The sequence below is a fragment of the Oncorhynchus nerka genome, linkage group LG12, assembly GCF_034236695.1.
Source record: "Oncorhynchus nerka isolate Pitt River linkage group LG12, Oner_Uvic_2.0, whole genome shotgun sequence".
Taxonomy (NCBI): domain Eukaryota; kingdom Metazoa; phylum Chordata; class Actinopteri; order Salmoniformes; family Salmonidae; genus Oncorhynchus; species Oncorhynchus nerka.
In genome coordinates this window covers 23,821,909-23,835,567 of record NC_088407.1, presented here as the reverse complement: position 1 = coordinate 23,835,567, position 13,659 = coordinate 23,821,909, and the positions used below count along the sequence as shown (strand labels likewise).

At 43.9% G+C, this 13,659-nt stretch overlaps 1 protein-coding gene across 2 annotated transcripts; it reads left to right on the top strand.

The window, feature by feature from the left end:
- The first annotated feature begins 900 nt into the window (after nt 1-900).
- On the top strand, nt 901-13,651 carry LOC135574300 (uncharacterized protein C17orf114-like). Of its 2 annotated transcripts, none has more exons than XM_065025414.1 (3): nt 901-945; nt 10,697-10,799; nt 12,438-13,651. In XM_065025414.1, exons 2-3 carry the CDS (start codon nt 10,715-10,717, stop codon nt 12,605-12,607), a joined length of 255 nt encoding a protein of 84 aa, XP_064881486.1. In that variant the 5' UTR covers nt 901-945; nt 10,697-10,714; the 3' UTR covers nt 12,608-13,651. The 2 variants fall into 2 exon arrangements, with proteins under 2 accessions (XP_064881486.1, XP_064881485.1); XM_065025413.1 differs by lacking the exon at nt 901-945 and adding an exon at nt 4,576-4,839.
- The last annotated feature ends 8 nt before the right edge of the window (nt 13,652-13,659 follow it).

Below are 13,659 nucleotides of genomic sequence, written 5' to 3'. Positions count from 1 at the left end.
GAACCAGCTGAGGGCGACGTCAACCGGCTTGTCCCCCAGGCCCCCTTATCCCGGCCCCTGCCAAAACCCACAAGAGCCTGGATGTGTGGGAAGTTGGGAACATTTTGAGGTCTGAAGGAGGAGGAGGAGGAGGATGATGGGGTGGAGGAGGAGGGGGGGGGGGAGGAGGAGGAGGAGGAGGATGGGGAGGAGGCGTGGAGAGGAAGAGCAGCAGGTGAGAAGAGTAAACACTTGTTAGACACACAGGCCCAGACTTGATCCGACTGGTTTCATATTTGATTTACTGACTTTGGATCAAATGTTGATAATTTGTTGATCATTGAATAGTATTAGTCCCCCCATTTAGTTTACTGCATTTGGTGCACTGTGTAGATACATGAAAAGGCCCTTATCAGTCATGCAGTGGTGTTGGGTATAAACAACAGATGTATTGTAATACAGCAGGTTGAAGATGCTTAGTTGGGACATCTCTCTATTCCTTATATAGTGCACTACTTTAAAACAGAGTCCTGGTCAAAGGTAGTGCACTACAGAATGAAGGGAATAGGGTGCCATTTGAGACAATAGCACACACACACACACACACACACACACACACACACACACACACACACACACACACACACACACACACACACACACACACACACACACACACACACACACACACACACAGAGTCTCACCTCATAAAGTCACTGTAAACCATTATAAAAGTGTCCATAGCTTCGGTTCATAACCTCTCTATGGAAAGTAATCCTGTGTCAAGTAGCACTGCCTTTGTCATTGGCTTGTAACATGTTACCCTCCCTTGTTCCTTTCTGTGCCACATATTTATGTTACAACAGTTGCTATTCTTATCCTGACTGAGCGTAGTGGAATTATGATGCCAGTGCTGGCAGACGTGAAATAAATAGCTGAGGGGTCGAAGATTCACAGTGGATGATGTAAGTATTTTTATATCCGTTTTTCTTTTCTCCATCTGGCATCCGATATCTGATTGGTCACCCAGCTGAGTGTATCTGTTGTCACAATGAGACTCTGAGCCAATCGCGGTGTGGTTTGAGTGGAGTCCTCTTATCTCAATTGTTGATATCTTGGATGTCATACACTAACTATAATGACTGCAGTTTGAACAATACAGAACCTATTCTATTTCATAGCTAGTGCACTAGTGTTGACCAGACTCTGTTCAAAAGTAGTGCACTATATAGGGAATATGGTGTCATTTCGGACACTTCCGCTGTGATTACTTCAGATCAATGAAACTACCAATTTAAACAAAAATACTCTTCTCCTTACAAGGACAGGAACCTGCAGGGCTAAGGACTCAGTTTACATTTTACAAATGAAAGAGGAGTGGCTTTATTCCTGCACAGAACAATGTAATACCAGGCAAACATTGCTTGGGGGTGTTTGGAGTTGAAGGGAGTCTTCAGCTTCTGCTTGACTGCCAACTGCCACTCCCTTGTTTGCTTCCATGTGTTATGGTCTGTGTCTCAAATGGCACCCTACTGTATTCCCTACATTGATGCCATAGGGCTCTGGTAAGAAAAAGTAGTGCACTGTGTAGGGACTAGGGTACCATGTGGGATGCAGACAAACACCATAAAGAGTCCATTTAATTTAGAATAAGAGCATTTTTACCTCATTCTATGATCAGCAAGCAGAGTCTGACTTACTTAGGTGAGCTAATGATTGACTCGGAGCTGGCACTACCTGGAGACGACGGTCCCCTTCACTGACGGCCGATTGCATCACACATACAGAGATAAAGAGGGAGGGAGGGAGAGAGACAGAGAGAGAGAGACAAAGAGAGACAAAGAGAGACGGGGGGCAGAGAGAGAGAGAGAGAAAAAGAGAGAGAGACAAAGAGAGACGGGGGGCAGAGAGAGAGAGAGAGAGAGAGACAAAGAGACAAAGAGAGACAAAGAGAGACAAAGAGGACAAGAGAGAGGGCAGAGAGAGAGAGAGAGAGAGAGACAGAGAGAGAGACAAAGAGAGACAAAGAGAGACGGAGGGGCAGAGAGAGAGAGAGAGAGAGAGAGAGAGAGACAGAGAGAGAGACAAAGAGAGACAAAGAGAGACAAAGAGAGACGGGGGCATAGAGAGAGAGAGAGAGAGAGAGACAAAGACAAAGAGAGACAAAGAGAGACAAAGATGGGGGGCAGAGAGAGAGAGAGAGAGAGAGAGAGAGAGAGAGAGAGAGAAAGAGAGAGACAGAGAGAGAGACAAAGAAAGACAAAGAGAGACAAAGAGTGACGGGGGGCATAGAGAGAGAGAGAGAGAGAGAGAGAGAAAGAGAGAGAGACAGAGAGAGAGACAAAGAAAGACAAAGAGAGACGGGGGCATAGAGAGAGAGAGAGAGACAAAGAGAGACAAAGAGAGACAAAGAGAGACAAAGAGAGACGGGGGGCAGAGAGAGAGAGAGAGAGAGAGAGAGAGAGAGAGAGAAAGAGAGAGAGAGAGAGAGAGAGAGAGATGAATGATGCTAAGGGTGTGCCATATACGGTAAAGCCACTGTAAAATGTGCAACAGGTATAGATATTACCTCAATAGACAGTGTATTGCTGATCTCAATGTAACCCTGTCTTCCTCCCTATCTGTTGCCATATAAAATAGTCATAGAACTATAGTGTCACTCTGCATGTTGCCCGGGCTACTGCTGGTCGCTCTGAATTCTAATCACTCTCCCTCCCTCTGTAGTTTGTCCCAGTAACTTTCCACCAGACGGGGTAAGTCCTTTGGCCATGTCCTCACACAGTGAGACAGAAGCCCTGGCTGGATAAACTATAATCCTGTTAAAGGTTTGCATGCAAAGCTAATAAACAAGCAATAACATAGAAATATCAACAGGTCACACATAGCTGAACAAAGACCATCTCAATGCATCAATACACTAGAGGTGATGTGGCGCCATTCCTTTAAAGGTGCGTTTGGTTGAGTGTGACAACTCTTGGAAGATTGTCAACGTTGCATCATCACATATATGTTTTAAACTTTAGCAGCCTTTTAAGTCCCTGTTAGATAGCTGTGTGAGGGTCACTATGAAAATACACAGCCTCCACTTCTGTATTCCTCCTCTCCACCACTCCTCCTCTTCTCCTTCGTTCCTCCTCTCCACCACTCCTCCTCTTCTCCTTCGTTCCTCCTCTCCACCACTCCTCCTCACCTCCTCTCGTCCTCTCCACCACTCCTCCTCTTCTCCTTCGTTCCTCCTCTCCACCACTCCTCTTCTCCTTCGTTCCTCCTCTCCACCACTCCTCCTCTCCTCCTCTCCACCACTCCTCCTCACCTCCTCTCCTCCTCTCCACCACTCCTCCTCTTCTCCTTCGTTCCTCCTCTCCACCACTCCTCCTCTTCTCCTTCGTTCCTCCTCTCCACCACTCCTCCTCTTCTCCTCCTCTCCTCCTCTCCTCCTCTCCACCACTCCTCCTCTTCTCCTTCGTTCCTCCTCTCCACCACTCCTCCTCTTCTCCTTCGTTCCTCCTCTCCACCACTCCTCCTCTCCTCCTCTCCTCCTCTCCTCCTCCACCACTCCTCCTCTTCTCCTTCGTTCCTCCTCTCCACCACTCCTCCTCTTCTCCTTCGTTCCTCCTCTCCACCACTCCTCCTCTCCTCCTCTCCTCCTCTCCACCACTCCTCCTCTTCTCCTTCGTTCCTCCTCTCCACCACTCCTCCTCTCCTCCTCTCCTCCTCTCCACCACTCCTCCTCTTCTCTTTCGTTCCCCCTCTCCTCCACTCACTCATGCGTTCCAGAAAATGGAGAGTGTTTATACAATTTGTTCAGTTAGGCTTTGTTTTGACTTGATGTCCAAGTTTGTTTCCAAATGAAAACTGTCACGTCACGACAGGACGCTGCGGATCCAAAGGTACCGACCTGGCTGAGAGAGAAGGAGATAGAGAGGGGGGGGGCTTGGAGTTGGTTATCTCTCTTTTGCTCCCTCATTCCACTCTTCTCTTTCATTCCCACGTTATTTAATGTATCTCTCCAGTCAATCATTCACATGCAGATCACCAATTCACTCAATGGACTCATTATCTTCTCATCCTTATTTGTTAATTGCTTCAAATATATATATATTTATTATATATATTATATATATTACATTTATTTAACTAGGCAAGTGAGTTAAGAACAAATGTTTATTTTCAATGACGGCCTAGGAACAGTGGGTTAACTGCCTTGTTCAGAGGCAGAACGACAGATATCCACTTTGTAATCCCCAATGATCCCCTACTCCCCTACCACTGCTCTGATTAGTCTATGTGAGTGGGACTTCATAAATGCCATTTGAAAACCACCAATCATTTTTTGTTTCACTACATATAATTTCATGGTCATACTCCATACCATGTCAATATATAGGCAGGCCTTATCAAAGACCTATGCAAGGAGAGGTGTGAAAGGAGAGATGTGTTTGTTTACCTTCTGTTTACCTTCTGGGCTCTCTATAGGCTGTGGAAGACAGAGGAACGGAGGTAGAAGGAGGGAGAGGGAGATTGGGGAGCAAGGGAGTGAGGGAGGCGTGTCTCGTGGACGTGCTCCAGGGATTATCTATTTAAAGTTCAGGCGCTCCATGCGCTCCACAAACCTTTCCATGTTGCCATCCAGTGCACGGACCAACCGCGCATTTTGAACAGAACGCTCGCTCCGCACAGAGTCTTGTGCAGTTCGCGACAGCTGGCCTTTGAACTGACATCAGATAGTCCACCAATCAAAGTTGCAAATGGTGAATTCACCATTGAATTGGAACCAGTAGTCCGATACGATTGTACAGGTAGCCTACTTGAAAAGTGCGCATTGTTCTTCAAGATCTGCAAAGTTGCAGCTACATCAGGTAGGTTATTGTGCTTCTCTTTACGTTAAAAAGTGTATATTTCCAGACGTTCCTACTTTTATCATAAGCAACAATGTAAATCAACAAGAACAGTGTTACTACATTGTTATTTATTTCACTTTAGTGCACTGTTGAGGAGACATTCAATGAATTTACAGCAGAATATACAACGCATAGTTAAAGACCAAAAACCAAATGTTGTTGAAAACGAATTTGCATCTGAGAGAGAGGTAGCTGAGCTGCGGGCTGTGGGGCTGTAGTCGGTGTGTCTGGGTGGAAGCGTCCCATGAGAGCCGCAATAACAAGTCTGCGCGTTTGTCTGTATATAGCCTGTCTCTAATTGCGGCAACCATAAACCTTACTCAAGCTTCGGCATGGACTTACCAGTGCTCATAGTTGTTCAGTGTTTTTGTTGACTTTAATATTTGTCTGCATCATTTGGCATTTAGACCATACAGCTCTCAGAGGAGGATACTCTAAAAATAGTGACCGAAGATAAGAACTCCTTCTCTGAGATGATTCATCAATACATGGAGTCTGCATGGATATCAGAAAATGCAATCTTAGTTAAAACGGACCCTTTCTACTCAACTCCCCAGATGACTCCGAACAATGTATTTTATGTGCGACACGTTATTGAGATAGAGAATGATTTATGAATGAATAGACTTCCTGTCAGTAGTCTACTGTCAGCACTGCTTCTTCCACGGTGAAGTAAACACACCTACTGTTCATTATTTACATCCACACGCTCTCCTCGAGGCTTTCAGACAAACACATTCTGGTACTGCCAGACCTGGGTTCAAATCATGTTTGAAGTATCTCAATCAACCAATCCAATGTATTTATAAAGCCCTTCTTACATCAGCTGATGTCACAAAGTGCTGTCCAGAAACCCAGCCTAAAACCCCAAACAGCAAGCATCTCATTAATTTCACATACATTTTGAATGAACTATTCAGATATGTTTTATTTAAAAAGACAAGTAGTTAAATATTGGAATGTATTTGGAAATACAATTGGAAAGTATTGGCATGTATTTGAAAATACTCAAATACACAGATTAAAATACACTCCCATGCATTTAACCCAGGTATTTGAAAATAGCATTTGAAATAATTATTTGAAAATACTTTCAAATAGGCTATTTATAGGAAATCATTTTAAAATACTTTAAAATACTTCCAACAGAAGCAGCTGACTGAAAATAAGTATTTAAATAACACATAATCACATGCACATGGTTACTGCTCAGTGCTCAGCAATCCAGTTGGGCATCTCGTTTTCCATCATGAGAGAGCGAGGTGGGGGAGAGAGAGTTGTGGGGGGGTGGGGGGAGAAGTGGGGGGGGTGATGCACTGTTTAATTGAAAGCTTGGATTAGCACGTCTGGTTCTGTTGTTCTGTCACTTCATTCAACCCTGTCACATGCACGCGCACGGAGGCCCCCTCTCTATGGCATGCAAATAACGGGGCCCCTCTTCAAGGGTAAATTGCCATTGGCCTCCTGTTATTCAACATTGTGAAATGGCCAGAGGGACATTTTATTTAAAAAAAAGATCTGATACAACTACAAGACGAGTTGTATTTTGAGTAAGATTGAGAAATGTAATTAGATTTGAAGAGTTGTTATTATTTCGTTCTAATTTCCATTGCTGTTTTGGAGATGGACAAGGGTTCTAATGTGAGTGGACAGACTGGGCACCAATAGGCCTATATGTGCGTCATAGTCCATGGCAGGAAGGGACTGTGCTTGGGCTGGGGCCTGCTTCTTTCAGGGGCATTACAGACCCAGGCTCACTGCCACACATTCTAAGAATACGTCCCAAATAGCACCCTCTTCCCTACGTAGTGCACTACTTTTGACCAGAGCCACATGGGCCCTGGTCAAAAGTAGTGCACTGCGTAGGGAATATGGTGCCATTTTGGATGGGCCTTAGTCTCCCACGGGGCTGAATACTTGGAATGGAGGTAGGAAAGGTTGGAAAACAGATAATCAGATTTCTGTAGAGTTTGCTCACATACTCCTGGACTTTCCTGGTTCTGTTGCATGCTGCTAACCATCAAACAAAACATTCCAGGCAGGAACACACATGAATAACCTGTTTTAAAAATGGTTTTGTTGTATACAGTTCAGTTGTATGTAATCTGTCATATGTACAATATACATAAGTAACACACACACACACACTATGAAGAATCAGTGCCCGATAAGACAAACCTATGTGTATTTGATTAACATTGAGAAATCACTCAGTAGCAGCCTGTACAAGTCACTGACCAGGCAGTGTGTGAGTAAAACCATGGTTCAGGGCTGCACGTCCCTCACGTCCCTCACGTCAACACAGTACTCTTCCTTGCCCTGGCCTGGCAGGATCCTGCACTTAGAGGGAACATACACAGGAAAAAGGACCAAAAGCTAGCTCCAGCTTCCCCCTCTCTCTGTGGTTTAGGTGGCCACTGTTCTCCTTTCTCCCCTGCTCTATCTCATCCTCTCTCACTCCCCTATCTCTCTCCCCCCCTCTCTCTTTCTCCATTTCTACCTTTCTCTCTCCCCATCTCCCTCTCTCCCTCCCCCACTGGACTGGGCTGGTTATTTTCTGTTCTAGGCTCTGTGATTGCTGTTCTCTGCCAGAGACTTGCTGTACTACAGACAGTAATGACCAGGGCCCCAAATTCCTCACCACTGACCAGGCCATCTAGTCCCTGTGTGTGTGTGTGTGTGTGTGTGTGTGTGTGTGTGTGTGTGTGTGTGTGTGTGTGTGTGTGTGTGTGTGTGTGTGTGTGTGTGTGTGTGTGTGTGTGTGTGTGTGTGTGTGTGTGTGTGTGTGTGTGTGTGTGTGTGTGTGCATGTGTGTGTGTGCGTGTGTGCATGCATTTGTGACCCAGAGAGAGGAAAAAAGTGTGTTTGAGTGGTTTATTAATACACAAAGAATGTATTATCGCTGTGTGACTTTGGCTACACTGCAGGATTGTTATCTTTCCTGCCCAGCCTGCTCTCTTTCCCCACTCTCCAATGTACACTACTACCCATACAATAACAAGCAAGGTTATGTTCTGTAGTCAGAGCCTCACCAATTACAATGGTGCCCTAAACACCCATAGGAATTCCTAAGTGACTAAATTGATCAGTGACTGTCGATATGAAGAGCTGAGATTTAGGTGGGCATCGTCCAACTTCCTAAAGTTAGTGCTTGGCCAAGCAACGTGTGACTTAGTATAATGGATTCACTGTGTCTGTCTATGGGATAAGGTTGCAGAGCCAAACCTGAGAGCGAGGGAGAGATGAGAGAGAGACAGAGAGAGATAGATGAGAGAGGGGGAGTTGGGGAAAGGTAGAGGGTGAGAGAAAGAGAATAGAGAGAGTTGTTTTAAGAAAGCTATTTCACACATTGTGACTGATTAACAGAGTGGAATGGGTGTCACACTGAAATGAGTCCTCCTTTGGCCTGACCCCTACGTGTCAAAGGGGCTAACAGAGACCTAACAGCCAGGAAAACACACACACACACACACACACACACACACACACACACACACACACACACACACACACACACACACACACACACACACACACACACACACACACACACACACATCCCTGTGTGAGAGAGGTATCACATCTTTATGAAATGACCTCATTCCTGTGAGTGCAGAGAAAGCTGTAACAGCCAGGAAAACACACACACACACACACACACACACACACACACACACACATACATACACACACACACACACACACAGACACACAGACACACTCCCTAACCAACAATAAGTGATAACCAGCTTTAACATTGTAATCAGATTTGGTTTTAGCTACAGATTGCAAGACATGAACCATTGACACAAACATTAATCTAATCAGACACACACACACACACACACACACACACACACACATACATACACACACACACACACACACAGACAGGCTTCAGTGTGGGCTGTCAGATTGCACATCTACACAGTACGGTGACAGGCTTCAGTGTGGGCTGTCAGCAGCCCCGCCACCCTCTCTTGATGTTACCACAGATCAGAGCTAAATGGAGCTCTGTGATGATGGAAGACCTTGTGAGAGGTTTTATAATAGAAAGTAATTTGATTGTTTCCACAGAGAGTCATTACATTTCTCTGTTCTATTCGAGGGGCTCCTAACAGTAGATCAATGGAACACAGGGTAAATAGCAGGATAAAGGTGTCAGTCAAACAGGGTATTTATTTTGAGATCTACTGAATGAATAGACAGCTATACACACGACACTCTGCTGAAAGGTTTTTACCAGACAGCTCTTCAGTCTCAGTTGAGTACCACCACTCTCTTCTATTGCTTTAACATTGTAATCAATTGCATATTTGTTCATTGCTGTGGACAGAGGGACCCCCCGTTTATCTTATCTCCAAGGGCCACACAGGTAGAGTACTGACAAGACCTGAGGTTAGAATTTAATAGGTGAACCATTGACCCAACAAACATTAATCTAATCAGACACAGACACACACACACACACACACACACACACACACACACACACACACACAGAAAGATCAAAGAGCAGAGCTGTAGGCCAGAGCAGATCAAAGAAGGGTGTGTGTGTGTGTGCGCGTGTGTGTTTGACTTCAATGAGAGATATAGTAGGGTGGGTAGTGTGCGCCAAGCCAAGATAGTCTGTCTATACATGCTAACCCTAAATATACATGAAATCTAAATACATTCAGAGTTATTGACAGACAGACTGCCAGGAGCATAGACTCAACACATCCAAGGCATAGTCAATCTACTGTATTCAGTGGGCCTGCACACATCAATTAATGTTTGCATTTACTATGTAAATATCATTTATTGCATGAACTCCTTTCAGCGTCACTATAACTGCCTGGCTAAATGACGAAAGGATGAGATCCATGGAGTTAATGTTCTCTGACTTTCACATAGTATGCATCTTAATTTCCTATTCTACATGACTTGGGTAACAGACTTGACATGACATGAGCATTATATCTCTCTATGCACATATAATCTCTCTAAGCACCTACGATGCTATATGGTATGATGGGCCAGGCATGTCTTATCCTGTCTGAGTTGTATGTGTCGTGTGACCTCTGTGTAACTCAAGCCAAGGCTGTTAATCAGCTGCTCTATCCGTCTCCCATAGCCCATTGATTGGATTATGTGTGTGAATGCTCGCCTGCGTCTACTGACAAGCGACACAACAGAGATTAGCTAAGCCTCATCAGTCATCATCGTGTCATGTCATTGAACACTTTGTCCCCTCATAGACTGGACCAAATCCATTATTAATTCCACTGGGCGTAGTGGACTGGACGGGACTAATTCCATTATGGTTCGACCCTGTGAGTGATGATGAGGTAAAGACCCATCAGACTCATCATCTCAGTAACATCTGGTTGATAGAGGTTCATTCAGAGTCGGTGGCCACATACGCTTTGTGGGAGTTAATGTGGGTTTGTTTTGTTGGGTAGTTGTTGTGTTAACTGTTATCAAGGCCCGGTTAAACAGTTGGTAGTCTCTCGTGACGGCCTTAACGATCGACTAGCTGATTTGGCTCTTGTGAGGAGGTTTTAATCAATTAGCTATGAATTTGTGGTTGTGGTTTAATATGCTGTGGTTTGATATGATATGCAGAAGTCATTCCAATCCACACAAACGTCCAGGGCTTGGCATTTGAGACAAATAATGTGTAAAAGCTATGGAACTACACGTCAAGAAAACCGAAACAAATAAACACACAAAAATCTACAGGAGAAGACTGTTTTCAATTGTTTCTCCCCTCACTCCTCCATTCATATATTTCTCTCTCTCTCTCTTTCTCTCTCTCTCTCTCTCTCCTCAGTGGTCCTCAGCTCCAGACATGGGTGTGAAGGTGCTCCAGTGCTTCCCCTGGTACAGACGCTGTAAAGAGCGATGCAAGGCTAAACAGTGCCCCCCACCTGCAGGTGAGAGAACTACAGGCTGCCAATTACATTACATAGTAGCGCATTACATATTAGAGTTGTACATGACATTAGGTAGTTAGTTACATGTTATATCATTATCACTGTCAGCCGTTACATAGTGAAAAGGGCAGACAGTGCCCCCTACCTGCAAGTGAGAGAACTACAACCTTCCACATATAGTACTTTCAGTATTATATACATTAGCATTCTCAATATGTCAGAACTCCCCAGCCCTTACATAGTTAATTACATACAGTAAGTATCATTATGTCAGAACTCCCCAGCCATTACATAGTTAATTAAACACAGTATCATTATGTCAGAACTCCCCAGCCATTACATAGTTAATTACACACAGTATCATTGTCAGAACTCCCTAGCCATTACATAGTTAATTACACACAGTATCATTATGTCAGAACTCCCCAGCCATTACATAGTTAATTACACACAGTATCATTATGTCAGAACTCCCCAGCCATTACATAGTTAATTACCCACAGTATCATTATGTCAGAACTCCCCAGCCATTACATAGTTAATTAAACACAGTATCATTATGTCAGAACTCCCCAGCCATTACATAGTTAATTACACACAGTATCATTATGTCAGAACTCCCCAGCCATTACATAGTTAATTACACACAGTATCATTATGTCAGAACTCCCCAGCCATTACATAGTTAATTACACACAGTATCATTATGTCAGAACTCCCCAGCCATTACATAGTTAATTAAACACAGTATCATTATGTCAGAACTCCCCAGCCATTACATAGTTAATTACACACAGTATCATTATGTCAGAACTCCCCAGCCATTACATAGTTAATTACACACAGTATCATTATGTCAGAACTCCCCAGCCATTACATAGTTAATTACACACAGTATCATTATGTCAGAACTCCCCAGCCATTACATAGTTAATTACCCACAGTATCATTATGTCAGAACTCCCCAGCCATTACATAGTTAATTACACACAGTATCATTATGTCAGAACTCCCCAGCCATTACATAGTTAATTACACACAGTAAGTATCATTATGTCAGAACTCCCCAGCCATTACATAGTTAATTACACACAGTATCATTATGTCAGAACTCCCCAGGGCTGTCTGTGCAGTAATAATATGCTGCACACATAATCTATGATTATCAACAACACACATATTTGGAAGACATGTTGACAGTGCTATGATATGACCAGGTATGTCAGAGTTAGCTACAGTGAAGGTCTTGCTCCGGGCTCTGCTTATGTAAGTCAATAATGAGTTTTATGTCACTCTGTTCTTCTTTTCCTGTCCACTTCCCAGTATTATAACTGTCCGTCAATCATTTAGTCCTTCCTTATTCGTTCCTTCCAGCTACACCTTTATTAGATTTACATAATTCGAATGTCAACAAAGTTGATATCATGTCACATTTAAGTTACGAAAAGACATGAGGGATGACGCATACCATTATGTATGTTAAATAGCATGATCAAATCATCCCTCACTATGTAGACACGTAGAGACATGGCAACAACAACAACATCGTGAAGAAAGATGCTAAAACGTTGAGTGCTACTGGTTCAATAACTCCTCTCTCCCTCCATTCCTCCGTCCTTCCTCCCTTCATCGCTCCAGTCCCCAGTGAGGAGATGAAGCCCCGCCTGTCGTCCACAGTGTCGTGTGGTAGCGAGGGCGAGAGCAGCAGCAGTCTGAGTGGCTCCCAGATCTACTTCTCCACCAAGGCTCGCCTCTCCTTCAGACACCAGATGGACAGCAACTTCAACGCAGTGGATGCCACCTGCTGAATAGATCAGCCCCGACGTGCCGAGTAGTCTTCATTAGGCATCAAACGGAAGAAAAAGGACTGAAATAGGGAGGGAATACCTGGGCTTGTCCGACAAGAAGCGCTTCCGTTGTGAAACATTTTTGCTACGGTGTACCCTAATGAATACGACCCTGGTTTACAGTGCTGGGAATGACACTTTAGTTTCTACTGAGGCATCCCTCCTGTCATCATCACCATTGCCCAAAATTGAACTCTCGCCCCTCCACTATGATATCCATTATTATAGCTCAACAGAACATAGAATGTAAAAGACTGAGACTTGATCTACTCAGTGGTACCTATGTACTCGATGTTCGTTCTCAACTCCCCCTTCAGAAGTGACTGTAAAGGATGGATATATCACAGTAGATTGAGTTCTTCACTAGAGAAATGCAGAATGCACTGCTGGTGTGGCTAGTAGAGATGGAAAAATGTTTACTACATCATTACCAACCAAGTGCATCATTTTCCTTTTCTTTTTTTTAGGGGGGGGGGGGGGCAGGTAAAAGACCACAACTGCAAATTCAAGTCTTTAAAATACTAGCTGTTGAATAGAACAAGACAATTTGGCACTCCCAACTTTAAATACAGGCTTTTTTGTTCTTATCCTAACACTATCCTAACTTGCTGAGAAAAACATGGTGACTAGATTTTGATTGGTTTGACTGATGAAGATACTAATGAGTTTGTGCCTTTTTACTTACCTCTTTTGAACATTTCCTCAATTAAATTCAGTTTGGTGCTGGCTGTCTTCTTCTAGTGCCCTTTTCAACTGGCTGCTTGGAATGCATCTACACTTGATTCATATCTAGAAATGTTAACCGGCAGCTCCTCCAGCTCTTTACTTCTGATGGCATCTTATGGGGAGCATCAGTGAATGGAGGGAAAGTCAACAGATTGTTCTGGAAGACATTTCAACAGTGTTTTGGTGCTTTAGTTGGGTTCTACAACCCACCCTCTCTAACATTGAAATATTTTTCCTGCTTCACCTACTAGTTTAAGGATAATAAATACTCATCATATATTTTTGTA

Excerpts from the sequence above, each read along its gene's own strand:
- LOC135574300 (XM_065025414.1), top strand. The coding sequence starts at position 10,715 with ATGGGTGTGAAGGTGCTCCAGTGCTTCCCCTGGTACAGACGCTGTAAA. Across the intron at positions 10,800-12,437 it reads ACAGTGCCCCCCACCTGCAG|TCCCCAGTGAGGAGATGAAG; the intron begins GTGAGAGAACTA and ends TCATCGCTCCAG.